The 14,695-nt window shown below is 50.7% G+C and overlaps 1 protein-coding gene across 4 annotated transcripts in view; it reads right to left on the bottom strand.

Moving 5' to 3' along the window:
- SHISA5 (shisa family member 5) overlaps window positions 1–14,295 on the bottom strand; it is a 33,546-nt gene extending 19,251 nt beyond the window's left edge. Inside the window, exons 1-2 of one of the 4 annotated variants that reach the window (XM_059879870.1) lie at window positions 13,767–14,295; window positions 4,399–4,555 (exon numbers count right to left, since the gene is read on the bottom strand). In XM_059879870.1, coding sequence (XP_059735853.1) covers window positions 4,399–4,538 — 140 coding nt within the window. In that variant the 5' untranslated portion in view covers window positions 4,539–4,555; window positions 13,767–14,295. Of the gene's footprint in view, window positions 1–4,398; window positions 4,557–8,012; window positions 8,175–13,766 lie in introns of those variants that run through there. The other 3 variants (XM_024983031.2, NM_001035486.2, XM_024983032.2) reach the window with 3 other exon arrangements.
- Window positions 14,296–14,695: the final 400 nt, after the last annotated feature.

The raw sequence follows: 14,695 nt of genomic DNA, 5'->3' as shown, positions 1-14,695 counted from the left end.
AACGATCTCTACTGACTTATACAACTACTACTATGCATACTTAAAGCATACAGGGGCTTCTGTGGTGGCTCAGTGGCAAAGAATTTACCTGCCAAACCGAAGCAGACACAGGTTTGATCCCTGGTCTAGGAAGATCCCACATGCCAAGGAGCAACTAAGCTGGTGTGCCCCAACTACTCAGGCCGTGCTCTAGAGCCCAGGAGCCACAATTACGAAGCCCATGTGCAGCAATTGCTGCAGCCCACACACCTAGAGCCTGTGCTCTGCAGTGAGAAGCCACCACCATGAGAAGCCCTCACGCTACAACTGGAGAATAGCCCCCACTCGCCACTGCAACTAGAGAAGTCCACACAGCAAGGAAGACCCAGCACAGCCAAAAAAATAAATGAATAAATAAAAATCATTTTAAAAGTAACAGAAATGCATAATATGTGCACCAAAAGATATGTACAAAGATGCTCAGAGCTGCATTATTTGCAATACCCCTCCCAAAAAAGGAAACAATCCAGATATCCACCAACATTACAATGAATCAACTGTGGTCTAAAAACCTAACATACACCAATGGAAAGGAACAAACAACACAGTATGGATGAAACTTACATGGTGAAAGAAACCAGATAAGAAATAGAGGTATGATGTCACATGTATGTCTGTGTGTGTTGAGTAACAGAGCAGTTAAATGTTACGCTTGGGGATAACAGAGGCCATACTGATTGGGAAGTAACCCGAGGGGGTTTCCAAGATTCCATGATGTGTTAATTCTTGCCCCAGACAGGTGGTGGTTTTGTGGAGTTGAATGTGTTTAAATTTCAATAATTCACCGAGCTGTATGCTTCATATTTGTGTACTTTTATGAATGTATGATATATACTGCCTCCAACCCCAATAAAAATTCTACTATAGGGACTTCTGGAGAAGGCAATGGCACCCCACTCCAGTACTCTTGCTTGGAAAATCCCATGGACGGAAGAGCCTGTTAGGCTGCAATCCATGGGGTCGCTAAGAGTCGGACACGACTGAGCAACTTCACTTTCACTTTTCACTTTCATGCATTGGAGAAGGAAATGGCAACCCACTCCAGTGTTCTTGCCTGGAGAATCCCAGGGACGGGGGAGCCCAGTGGGCTGCCGTCTATGGGGTCGGACAGAGTCGGACACGACTGAAGTGACTTAGCATAGCATAGCATGGACTTCCCTGGTGGTCCAGTAGCTAAGACTCCACGGTCCTAACGCAGGAAGCCTGGGTTTGATCCCTGCTCAGGCAACCAGATCCCACATGCCACAACTAAGAGTTTGCATGCCGCATAAAAAGATCCCTCGTGGTACAACTAAGACCCAGCCAACCAAGACCTGATGCAGACAAATAAAATAAAAATAAACATAAAAAAAAAACTAAGCTGTAGAACTTAGAGATGCATGTTTGGGTATTATAACTCTAAACAAAAGCAAGGCTATATAACAGAATCAACACTATCTTAGAGGGATGAGAGACAGTGATTGACAGTGAGCTCAAGGGGACGGCTGCTGTCTTGACCTGAATAGTGGTTATGCAGATATTTGCTTTATGATAAATCACTGAGCTGTACATTTATTTTAATGCACTTTTCTGCATGTGAATTTTATGTTACAACAGAATAAAAAACAACCTCAAGGAATGAGTTTAATAGTAGATTAAACATATATGAAGAATTAAATTAACTAAAAGGTTAGAAGACATAATCTGGAATGCAACAGAGACAAAAATATGGAAGAGACAGACTAGGAAATGTGGACACTGGAGCAGAAGATGCAGCATGTCTAAATGAGTTCCAGAAGGAAAGGAGAAGGAAGGCTAATATTGAAGAGTAGCAGAGAATTTTCTAGAACTAATGAAAGACACTAAACCACAGATTTAAGAAGCTCACCAAATCCACATTAGCATAAATAAAAAGAAATCTAGGGACTTCTCTAGCAGTCCAGTGGTTAAGACTTCGCCTTCCAATGCAGAGGGAGCAGGTTAGATCCCTGGTTGGGAAGGCAAGATCTCACAAAAAACCAAAGCATAAAATAAAAGCAATAATATTGTAATAAATTCAATAAAGATTTTTTAAAAATGGTCAACATAAAAAAAAATCTTATAAAAATAAATCTGTACTTCAATATATCATGGTGTAACTGAAGAATACCAAAGTCAAGAAAAAAAATAATCTTACAAATCTGTCAAAGGGGAAGAAAAAAGAGTTTTTTTAAATGCTGGACAACTGACTATTGAACTGGTATCTCTACAGAGATAAAGGAAGCCAGAGAAAATAACCATCAACTTAAATCCAGCTCAGAGAAAATATTTCTTAAGAATGAGATGAATGTAATTTACCATATTAACAGAATAAAAATAGAAAAATCATCTAATTATCTCTAAAGATGCAAGAAAATACTTAACTAAATGCAAACTTACTTCATGATTAAAAGTCCAAGGAAACTAGGAACAGAAAGGAACTTCCTCCACCTGATAAAGGGCAGGTATGGAAAGCCACGGAGAAGGCAATGGTACCCCACTCCAGTACTCTTGCCTGGAAAATCCCATGGACGGAGGAGCCTGGTAGGCTGCAGTCCATGGGGTCACTAGGAGTCGGACACGACTGAGTGACTTCACTTTCACTTTTCACTTGCATGCATTGGAGAAGGAAATGGCAACCCACTCCAGTGTTCTTGCCTGGAGAATCCCAGGGACGGGGGAGCCTGATGGGCTGCGGTCTATGGGGTCGCAGAGTTGGACATGACTGAAGCGACTTAGCAGTAGCATGGAAAGCCACAGCTAATGTACCTAATAGTGAATGCTTTCTCCCTGAAATGGAGAACAAGACAAGGATGTCTCTTATTACTTTTTTTTGTTGTTCTCACTTTTTTCATCATTGTACTGGAGATTCTGACCAGTGTGATAAGGCAAGAAAAAAACAATGAAAGCATACAAATTGAAAAAGAAGTAAACAATAGAAGAAAAAATGGAATTAAAAAAAAAAAAGGCAATACAGTAAGTGAGAAAGAAAGAAATTTAGAACAGAGGAGACAAATATAAAGAACAAAATAAGACAGCAAATATTGAATACAATCCCAGAAATCCAATAATTACCTTAAACTTTAATGGAATAAATCTTCCTGTTTTTTAAAGCTATCAGAATAGATTTTGCAGTCCTCTTCCCTGGTGGTGCAGTGGATAAGAATTCACCTGGCAATGCAGGGGACACAGGTTCAATCCCTGGTCTGGGAAGATCCCCCATCCCTCAGAGCAGCTAAGCCCGTGGACCACAACTATTGGGTCTTGGCTCTAGAGCCCAGGAATCCCAACTACTGAAGCCGCCATGCCCTAGAGCCCATGCTCTGCAACAAGAGAAGCCACCAGACTGGGAAGCCCTCACACTGCAACTAGAGATTAGCCCCCACTGCTGCTGCTGCTGCTGCTAAGTCGCTTCAGTCGTGTCCGACTCTGTGCGACCCCAGAGACAGCCCACCAGGCTCCCCAGTCCCCGGGATTCTCCAGGCAAGAACACTGGAGTGGGTTGCCATTTCCCTCTCCAATGCATGAAAGTGAAAAGTGAAAGGGAAGTCGCTTAGTCGTGTCCGACTCCTAGTGACCCCATGGACTGCAGCCTACCAGGCTCCTCTGTCCATGGGACAGCTAAAAAAAAGGCCTGTGCACTGCAATGAAAACCCAGCACAGCCAAAAATAAATAAATAAAAATTTAGAATAAAAAGTAAGGGGGTTCATATTGCCCACAGACTATAAACTTTGCAACACACAGAAATCAAAGAACACAACAGACTGAGTGGTTGCCTATGGAACGAAGGGAAGGCAATGGTCATGGACGATTAAAATAAGATGTGTAAGATGGTGGGGGTTTGGACTTGCCCAAACCAACGATGATCACTTGCCATGAGCTGAGGCGTGTGACCACCTCAACTCTCTGGGGCCAAACACAAGAAACACAGAATGGCAAAGGAAGACACACATGGGAGCCCCTTGGTTCCTGCCTACAAAACATTCAAACCTCAGATGCAATGTAAATCCATGGGCCATGGCAAGAAAACATAGGTATGGCCCACAGTGGGATACACACAGACCTGCACAAATCACACACAACCCCCACCAGGTGCATGCAAACACTGCGGGATACACTCGCGCCAAGGGGACCACCCTGAGGACATGCTGGTACACACCAGGGGTAAGCCACAGGGCTGGCTGAGGCCACCAACCCCTGAGAAACCTGCTCAGCACTCGAGGCTGGGGGAGAGGCGCAAGGGCTCACGGGAACAGAAGGTCCGGGGGAGTCCAGCGAGTGCTCCACCATCAGCTCGAGAGGACTGACAGGCTGGATGGACAGGCTCAGGCCGCCCACCTCATGACCTCAGGTGCACTCACCTGGCCTCCGGAGCATGGCAATCTTCCTCAATCCACATAACCTGCTTCAGCACATCCGAGCAACAGTACTGGTCGTTACAGTTGCCGCAGCAGAAATCAGGACAGACCCAAGGGTCGACCTTGCGCCCGTGAGAAATCATACACAGCTCACTCTGGGCTGGAACACATAAAAATACTCTTCACCCACGGCCACGGGGCCAGCCTTCAGCCCTGTCCCAGCCCACACCGCCCCTTCCCCAGCAAGGCCAGTAGGCCTGAGCCAGCCGGGCCATCTCCGCAGCATCCTCTGGCCACTGCCCCAACCAGCCTCGCCCTCTCCCGTGGGCCACAGCAGAGGCACCCACCTGGCCCCCTCCCTCTCCCATCAGTCCATTTGCCCTCCAGATGGGATGGTGAACTTTCTACATGTGGGTCCGACTTGGCCACTCCTCAGCCTCAAGCCAGGGGATCAAGCCCAGGCTCCACAAAGCAGCATCCAGACTACAAAGGACCTTGAAGGTCACCCCATGCTCCACCTTCAAATCAACTTACCACCCATTGAGGTCTTCCTCTAGGCCCCCTTCTATGGGAGCCACCCAAGTCCAGCAGTCACACCCCCACAAAGCAGTCCCCCCTGTAGCTGGGGACTACACGTTCTTTTTTTCTTCTTCTTTTTGGCCATGCCACATGGCATGTGAGATCTTACTTCCTCGACCAGGGTTCAAACCCACGCCCCCTGCACTGGAAGCACAGAGTGGACTGAGCTGTTCTTAATCCTCAGGTTCTGTCCCCACCACTCAGCCATGGCAGCCTTGGCCCCGGCTGGACACTCCGACTCCAAGGGCCAGCCCTCATAGACCATAGCCTTACAGCAGGCTGTCTCCTGACCAGTTCACCATCGGCCACAGTCACTCCCACCAAAGTGTCCAGGTCGTGTCCCAGCACTCTTGCTGGGCCTGCAGCAGGCGGCTAGGAAATGTCCGTGCCCTCAGTAGCCAGGCACCATGTGGAGCCTCAGAACCATCACACGGCTCTTAGCCAGATCTGGGATTTAAGTACACCTGGCTGACAGGTGTGGAAATAGACCACAGTTTGCTGACTTCCAGGAAGCTGCCACAGCCAAATGTTCCCAGCATCCTTGGGCTACATCAGCACAGACCTGGTGTCCACCAGCAGGAGAGAACAGTCCTGGATGCCACCCTGACAGACCCTAAATGGAACACCCAGTCCAGCAAGGCCCAGACAACTATGGTAGACTGGGGATGGTCCTGACGATAAACCCTGAGGTAGAAAGTCCTGGCACAGCACTGGGACTCTAAGAACCCTGTCTGACCTCACCCCCAGGGCAGCAGGTAGCGTCTGGAGACCCAGCCTGGTCAGTATATTTGTCACTCCCAAACATTCCTCTTTGGGCTAAGGATGATTTTCAGCAGTTTATTTTTAAGCAATTGCAAACAAAGGAGAAGCTCTGAAAACTGAGTAGGAGTTACCCTTTTGCAATAGATATTTGCAAGTATAAAGGAAATCTTCATTTGTGGCTCAGTGGTAAAGAATCCACCTGCAATTGCAGGGAAGATCCCCTGGAGAAGGGAAAGGCAACCCACTCCAGTATTCTGGCCTGGGAAATCCCATGGACAGAGGAACCTGGCAGGCTACAGTTCATGGGGGTCACAAAAGAACCTAAGAAACAACTTCACTGCCATACTAGGAAGAGGGTAAGGACCATATCTCTAGAAACCTATCAAGGCTGCAGGCACAGATTTCAATCTGTGTAACAATTTTACCCCTTCTTTACTGGGTTTTTCCTTGTGAATCCCAATATTGTGACTCTTTCGCCTTTAGTTCAAAACAGCATTCAAGGTGAGGGCTTCCACCATTTAGACAAGTTACTGTTTCCTTGGGTCTCCCATGCAAACCGGACGTATAGTGGTAGTGTTAGTCACTCAGTCACGTACGACTCTTTGTGAACCCATGGACTGTAGCCCGCCAGGCTCCTTCCTCCGTCCATTGGATTCTCCAGGCAAGAATACGGAGTGGATTACCATTCTCTTCTCCAGAGGATCTTTCCGACCCAGGGATCGAACCTGGGTCTCCTGCATCGCAGGCTACACGGAAGACCTAGTCCACCATTTGACCAAGTTACTCAGTTTCCTTGGATCGCTCATGCATTCCAGAGGTATACCTGGAATGTTGTTCAACTTTTGTTTTGCTCCTGTTCATTTGTCTGGCTGCTGCTAAGTTGCTTCAGTCGTGTCCGACTCTGTGCGACCCCATAGATGGCAGCCCACCAGGCTCCCCCGTCCCTGGGATTCTCCAGGCAAGAACACTGGAATGGGTTGCCATTTCCTTCTCCAATGCATTGAAGTGAAAAGTGAAAGTGAAGTCACTCAGTCGTGTCCGACTCTTAGCGACCCCATGGACTGAAGCCCACCAGGCTCCTCCATCCATGGGATTTTCCAGGCAAGAGTACTGGAGTGGAGTGCCATTGCCTTCATTTGTCTCACGTCAATGTAATTAGTAAACCAGCCAAAGAACCTTACAGGGCAAGAAGAGGAAATCTTTCCATCCCAACAGTATCAAGCACCCTGGGGCCACTGGTGGAGCAAAATCCAAAGACAGAGGCATTGACTGACCTCCTTGAGAAGGGTCAACTAGGTGGTAGGTGGTGCTCTGGGCAAAGCTGCAGGGCAGAGGGTGGGCCCACCAACAGGGCCAACCCAGCCAGCCGTCCACCTGGCCGAAGGTAAGGCCAGCACAGCCCATCCTACTGGGTAGCTCAGGTGACCTACCTCCTTTTACAGACTTTCCAGCCACAGCCCAGCCCAAGCTTCTAAGCTGGGCCTGAAGACACAAACAGGTTGAGTGTTTGAGCCAAAAGTCCATGACACAAATGTTCTTCTGAACCCCAGACACTCTGAACCAGTCTCCAGTCCTCACTGGAACTTCCCACCCCAAGCCCTCCAGATTCCTCCCAGTCCCCAGGAATAAAGTCCTTCCCTTGGAGAAAAACACCCACCCCAGAAGGATCTTCAGCGTCCTAGGGAGATGGGTGGGGCAGGGGGAGGGCACTCTTCTACTTCCCTACCTTTAAAAGTTCCCCAGCCGGGCCTCCACCGTCTGGGATTCATCAGTCTACAATCAACCTACAACAGTTAAGTGTCTCATCCAACCTTGGGGACCAGCCTGAGTGGTCTCCAGAAAGGCCAGAGCAATGGAGGCAGAAGGTGGAGGCTCCCAGCCAATAAACTGAGGCCAGGGAAGGGGCCTGCAGCGGCCAGGCCTCCCTGCAGCCACCACCCCTCGCTAAGGCCAGGCAGGAAATCCCACCCCAGCCTCTGAGAGGGCAAGCCCTTGGGACCCTAGAGGACAGACCTCCCCGCCAACCACCACCACCATGCCAGGGCAGAACAATGACGGCAGATGCCCGGGGTCTGGGCAGTGTCAGTGCAGACGGGAGGGAGGCTGGGGTGGAGGACAGACCAGTCGTGGGGTCCGCACACTGCCTCGGGGTTATGAGGCTCGGTTGGGGTCCCTGGGGGGACGGCGCCGCTTGGGCTTGCAACCAGGGACGGCGCGGACATGGCCGCCTCCCCTGCCTGCCCGGGACGAACTCCCCGGCACCCGCCAAGACTCACCTCCCTCAGGCGCCGGGAGCAACAACAGCAAGAGCACCAGGATGCGGGGCGCGGGGGCCGGCGCGGCCATGGCTGGGAGCGCAGGGGGACGGACGGACGGACCGGCAGACGGTCCCGGTGTGGCCGCAAACCTCAGCGACCCGCGCGGCCGCAGGCTTCCTCGCCCCGCCCCGGCCGTTCCGGGAACCCCGCCCGGGGCGAGAGGAGGGACGGGAGGAGGGGAAGCGGACGCGCCTCCCAGCCTCGGGGCCTGGGACGCGTCCAGTGTCGGCCCCTCTGGGGACAGGCTCCCGGACGCAGGCGACCACCCAAGTTGCCTTCGACTCTGGCCCTTGCGCGCCCCCACCCCGGGCCCCCGCCCTCGGGTCCGCAGAGGGGTCTTCGCGGGGATCAGCTTCCTAACACTTGAGCACCCGTTGGGTGCTGCGGGCTAAGCCCCGACGGAGCCCTTCCTCGCCCCTGCGGTTCCCCACCTGCCCGGACATCCTCGGTCCTCGGGAGGTACCTGAGGACCGAGTGGGACCGCGACAGCGCCCAGAGACAACAGACACAGGTTCCCTTCTGAAAGCCTACTTCGGAGGCTTCTGGGAGACCCCATCTCTGAGGACACTCCATCGCCCTGCCTCCTGGGGTGACACCCCTATCCCGGAGGTTTCCTTACCCTACCGCCAGGCAGGATCACCCTCTGCCTCAGGGAAAGGAACTAGCTGCTTCCAGACACTGTAAGCCACCACCTGCCTCAGGGTTGGGCCAGGTGGCCCAAATCCTTGCCGGCTGCCAGAGCACTGGGCTCTCACAGGGCACCCTGAGCTGGGGCCCCTCACTGTGGGTTAGGATGGAAAGGAACAGGACCCTATGGGGACTTCTCAGGACAGACCTCTTCCCCATGTCCTCTGCTGCGTCACTCTTCTCAGAAGTACCTAGATAATACTATCTGATCCACATTTCCTGAGTTGTTTTATAGTTGCTAAAACTACCACCAAATGGGAGAAAGTAACCACTTGATGATCAGGCCCATGTAGCCCCAGGATGGTTAACACCTGTGAGGCCACCCTGTTACCTCACCATCCATCAATCCGAACTGCACATGTGCTGATCACATATCCTGCGATTCTGCCCTTCACCTGGCCTTTGAAAACACTTTGCTGAGGGGCTTCCCTGGTGGCTTGGCAGTAAAGAAGCCACCCGCGATGCAGGAGACACCAGTCTGATCCCGGATCTGGGAAGATCTCACATGCTGCGGAGCAACTAAGCCCGTGCTCTACAACTACTGAGCCTGTGCTCTAGAGCCCATGCTCCACAAGACTGAAAAGTGAGAAGTGTTAGGCGCTCAGTCGTGTCCGACTGGTTTGCGACCCTGTCAGGCTCCTCTGTCCATAGAATTCTCCAGGCAAGAACACTGGAGTGGGTTGTCATGCCCTCCTCCAGGGGACCTTCCCAACCCACGGATCCGTCCTGGGTCCACCTGCATTGCAGGCAGATTCTTTCCAGTCTGAGCCACCAGGGAAGCCCACTGCACAACAATGAGAGCTAGAACTAGAGAGCTGCCCCTTCTCTCCACAATGAAAGAAAAGCCCGCACAGCAACGAAGACCCAGAACAGCCAAAAATAAATTAAAAAAAAAAAAAACAGACACTAATTTGTGGACCTAGCTTGACCGTGTGAAAGTGCTATGAAAGTGTTAGTCACTTAGTCATGTCTGACTCTGTGACCCTATGGACTGTAGCCCGTCAGGCTCCTCTGTCCATGGGATTTCCCAGGCTAGGATACTGGAGTGGGTTGCCATTTTATTCTCTAGGGGATCTTCCCAACCCAGGGATCGAACCCAGGTCTCCTGCATTGGCAGGTGGATTCTTTACCACTGAGCCACGTGGGAAGCCCGCAGCTCTTAAGACAAAGTCCCGATTTCAGTTCCTGCAATGACTGGGGCTCCATGTGCCTCCTTGCTCTCTGCATCCACCACGCACATTCCCCCACCCTCCCTGGCTCCCAACTTAAACAGCTCCTCCTCTAACACGACTCTGGAGATGCCAAGTCTGGGTTAGGACTCCCCTAGGTGTTCCCACAGCCCTTGTGACCCCCAGCCCAGCACCACACCTTGGGTTATGTGGGTGTCTTCTGCTACTTTGGGGGCTAAGTGAGGCTGGGACTATATCTTGTTATCCAGCACAGGGCCGTGCCCACAGCGGGTGCTTGATAACAACTGGAAAAGGAAATAAAGGATCTCCTTTAGCCCATGGACCACTTTCCCCTGAGCACAAGCCCAGAAATCACTCACCCCAGGGGATGGGCTGACAGCACCCACAGTCCTCTCTGTGGTTTGCACTGACCCCACCCTCACTGCCCCAGCACTCGCCAGGTTGGGGCATCTACCTCTGCCAGTGAGCCTGTCTTCTCCTCGTTCCTCGGCATCCTTCCTCTACCCTACCCTGTCCTGGGGCTGCCTCTCTCTCTCCCTTCCTCTAGAGTCTGCAGAAGGCAGCTGCAGGAGGTCAGAAGGTGGGAGGAGAGTACATGGGTGGGGCTCTTCCTTCCCTAATCCTTCCTGAAAGCTCCTGGGTGCAATCTGACACCCCTCCACCCCACTCCCTCAGCTACAGCTCCCGCCTTCTTCCATTCAGAGCCACAATCTGAGAAACGGAGATTTTATCTTGAGAGCCCCAGGGAGGGACTGATCGAAGAGACCCCTCTGCAGCTCATAGCAACTGAATAGGAGATCAGAGGCCAGTGGGAAAGGGGGGTTCCCACCAGGCTCCAGTAAACCTTACCCTCCTGAGCCTTGGCCCTGCAGGCTGTGGACAAGAAACATTACCCAACTCCCCTGTGAAGAACGTTGCCCACTATGTCAGTTCTCTTTCCTTCTTCCCTGGTGGCTCAGGTGGTAAAGAATCTGCCTGTAATGCAGGAGACCAGGGTTTGATCCCTGGATTGAGAAGATCCCCTGGAGAAAGGAATGGCAACCCACTCCAGTATTCTTGTCTGGAGAATCCCATGGACAAGGTGGGGCTAAGGTCCTTGGGGTCACAAAGAATCGGAGGCAACTGAGCAACTAACACTTTCACTTTCATCCCAGTTCTGCAAGAATCTAGCCATTAGCTACTGCAGCAGACCGTGGGCGGTGCACCTGAGGACCATTCGGGATGAAAAAATCAAGAAGCCTTCTGTGCTCCGGATACTAACTCTGCAGAGTGAAGATGCATATCAAAGGAATAATTGCAATGAACCCAGTCCTTGCATCTTCCCTTACATAGAAAAACCAGGGCTGGAATCATTCATTTGAGGTGTCGGTTCTTTGTGATAGTAATCTACATGTTTTTGTTTTTGCTAGCAAAATGTGCCTGTATATCCTGGGTCTTCCCTTACCTCTTCAGAGCAACTCCTCAGCACTTTCTGAGATGCTGTCTTCTGGGCTTTTGTCTTCATTAAGGTCCCCAAATAAAATTTAACTCACAACTTCCAGGTTGCGCAATTTTCTTCAGTCCACACAGACGAGGGATGAAAAAGGCTCCCAATGATGCTAGCCCTGAGTGCTGTCACCCAGATCCACCCACAGCTCTGTAAAGGGCCCTTTTAGCGAGCTCTCTTCTAATGAGCATTGTTAAGAATGACTATTTCCTGAGATCTTCCCTGGTGGTCCCGTGGCTGGGATCCCAAGCTCACAATGCAGGGGGCTTGGGTTCAATCCCTGGTCAGGGAACTAGATCCCACGTGCTGCAACTCAAACCCAGCACAGCCAAATAAATAATTCTTTTTAATAAAAGGAACTCCCCTGGTGGTCCAGTGGCTAAGAATCTGCCTGCCAATGCAGGGTACATGGATTGAATCCCTGGTCTGGGAAGATTGCACATGCAGCGGGGCAGCCAAGCCTGTGTGCTGCAACTGCTGAAGCTCACGTGCCCTGGAGCCCATGTTCTGCGACAGGAAAAGCCGTCACAATGAGAAGCCCGTGCACTACAACGAGAAAGTGGCCCACACTCGCCACAACCAGAGAAAACCCTGGACAGCAACAAAGACCCAGTGCAGCCAAAAATAAACAAACATTAAAAAAAAAAAAGACTGCTAGAACTTTTACACGCAGTGTGGCAGCCACACTATAGATGGGAACTCTGCCTGGGGCCAGAGCAATACCCAGTGATGCCCAGAAAGCCCGTGCTCTACAGGACTGTCACTCCGGGAGCGTGAGAGCTAGGTGGAGCACAGCCCAGGGCCCATGTTGTTCCTCTTCACCAGCACCTGCCCCCCGGCTTCCTCCATATCAGAAGGCAGAAACGCCAGACCCACTTTTCAGCTTCCTTTGTCCAGCCAATCAGACGTACCCTCCTGGGGTCAGATGTCCCTTCCCTGGAGTCAGAGGTCCCTTCCATGAGGCATGCTCAGAGGGCTGGTGACCAGCGGCAGGACAGCAGAGCCTCTGCTGTGGTGGGGGTCCTGGCAGCTGGGGAGCAGCCCACAGTGTCTGCCAGAGAAGAACTGTGATGTGGGCATGACCTGTCTTGTCCTCCTACACCCTCAGTGGTCCTGGGAGGAACACACATTCCTTTTCATAAATTCCACAGTTTCTTCCACCTGATAAAGCTGTCAGCAGGTGACCAGGGAAATGGGGGTGCATCAGGACTGGACGTTTGCCTGGTTGGAGCCAGAGGCAGTGGAAATCCAGCCAGGACGAAGGGAGAGGTTTTTGCAGCCTTGGCAGGCTGAGACAAAACTAAAACAGCCATCACTGCCAGCATGGGACAGGTCTTCCCCGACTTACGATGGGGCTACATCCTAATAAACCCCCTGTAAGTTGAAAATGTCATAAGGTGAAAATGTACTTAATACATTCAGGACATTGACTGCCTTCTCAGTGAGGCCTTCTTACATCCTTACAACCCTGTCCCAAGCCCTCCGCTCTGTCCCAGCACCCTCTACTACATCTTTCTCTGTTTTTAAACTTTTCGCTGCACCCCGTGTTATGTGGGATCCTAGTTCACTGACCAGGGATCAAACCCCCACGCCTCACATTGGCAGCATGGAGCCTTAACCACTGAACTGCCAGGGACGTCCTGATGCACTACATCTTTACACATCTCTTTGCTGTGTCTCCCAACACCAGAAAGTCAGCATTGTGAGGCAGGGGGTTTGCCCCTGTGGGGCTTCCCTGGTGGCTCAGATGGTAAAGAATCTGTCTGCAATGCAGGAGACCCAGGTTGGAAAGATTCCCTGGAGAAGGAAATGGCAACCCACTCTAGTATTCTTGCCTGAAGAATCCCATGGACTGAGGAGCCTGGCGGGCTACAGTCCACGGGGTTGCAAAGAGTCAGACAAGACTGAGTGACTAACACTTTCACTTACTGCTATATTCCTACTGCTTAGTACATAGCAGGTACTTTATGTGCCAAGTTGATGAATTAAGTGAGATGAAGATGCATATGAAAGAATCAGAGGAATCAGATTGCCACCAACTTCCACCCCTTCTCCACATCCCTTACTCACCTAACCAAGGTGTTCTCCCCTGATACCTCATGAGGTCGTTTCTTTGCAAGGGGAGTCAAGTCTTCTCAAACCCCTCTCCCTAACTCCTTAAATTAGAGATGGATTCCAGCATGTGTGGAGACCTTATTACAAAGTCAAACCCAGGGGAGGGCTTATGTATCAAAGGAATCTTAAGACTTTGGTATTTTACATTAGCTAAAATATACAGACTTTACGTGGGCAGAGACTTTATGTAGCCATCTTAGAGAGGGCAGAATTTATCAATATAGGTGATCTTACCTGGAACTGGGATTCAATGTGCTAGCATAAGCTACTGGAGGTTGTTCCGCAAGTCTGGTTGCTTGACTGAAATGAAAACTGGGTCTCACTAAATGCAGTTGAGATGACAGTTGCTTCCTGGTATAATGTAAAGAATCCAAAGCTTCAGAAAGATTCATACATTCATTCAAAACAAATGTTGGACATAAATGTTGGACAGAATTGATCCAGGACAACTCACCTTTTCCCTGAGTCCCTGGAGAGGACCCAGGAGATACTCCCTTCACCGAGGCTTTGGAAGGTTCATTGCTGAGAAGTTTCCATTCGCTAGGGCAGCTATAACAAAGTACTAGACTCTGAGTGGCTCCAACCACAGAAACTTACAGTCTCATAGTTGTGGAGGCTGGATGTTTGAGGCCAAGATGTCAGTAGGACCCTGCTGTCTCTGAAGGTGCTAGGGAATTTTGGTTTAGGGTCACAGCCTACTCCATTATGACTTCGTCTTAATTTATGACACCTGCCTTTGGGCAGGATCAACAGACCCCTAGGACCAAAACTGATGGGAAGCCAGTAGAATCCTACCCGATATGTATGACAAGAGAACCAGAGGTCTGATGACCAGAGACCTAACTGCGGAGGAGAGGATCTCTCACTAATTTTCCAGATCAGGTCAGTTCACAAACCCTGAGGTCCTTGAAGGAAGCAGGGTGGGTGCCTGTTAAGGTGGCCCTGTGAAAACAGCCCAGCTTCATGCCAGCACTTTCCCCACAAGCCTTCCCAAAGCGACCTGTGGCCATTCGCCAGGGTTTGGCAGACACCTCTTTCGGTCTACCACAAAGCCATTTTCCACTTTTAATGAAACAATTTTTGCTTAAACAACAAATGTGCCCAGCCTCAGGGGATGAATAGTGACTGGTCTATACCAAACATGGCAACACTCACCTTAAAGG

Source organism: Bos taurus, chromosome 22, assembly GCF_002263795.3.
Source record: "Bos taurus isolate L1 Dominette 01449 registration number 42190680 breed Hereford chromosome 22, ARS-UCD2.0, whole genome shotgun sequence".
Classification (NCBI taxonomy): Eukaryota; Metazoa; Chordata; class Mammalia; order Artiodactyla; family Bovidae; genus Bos; species Bos taurus.
This window is presented reverse-complemented; position numbering and strand designations above follow the sequence as displayed.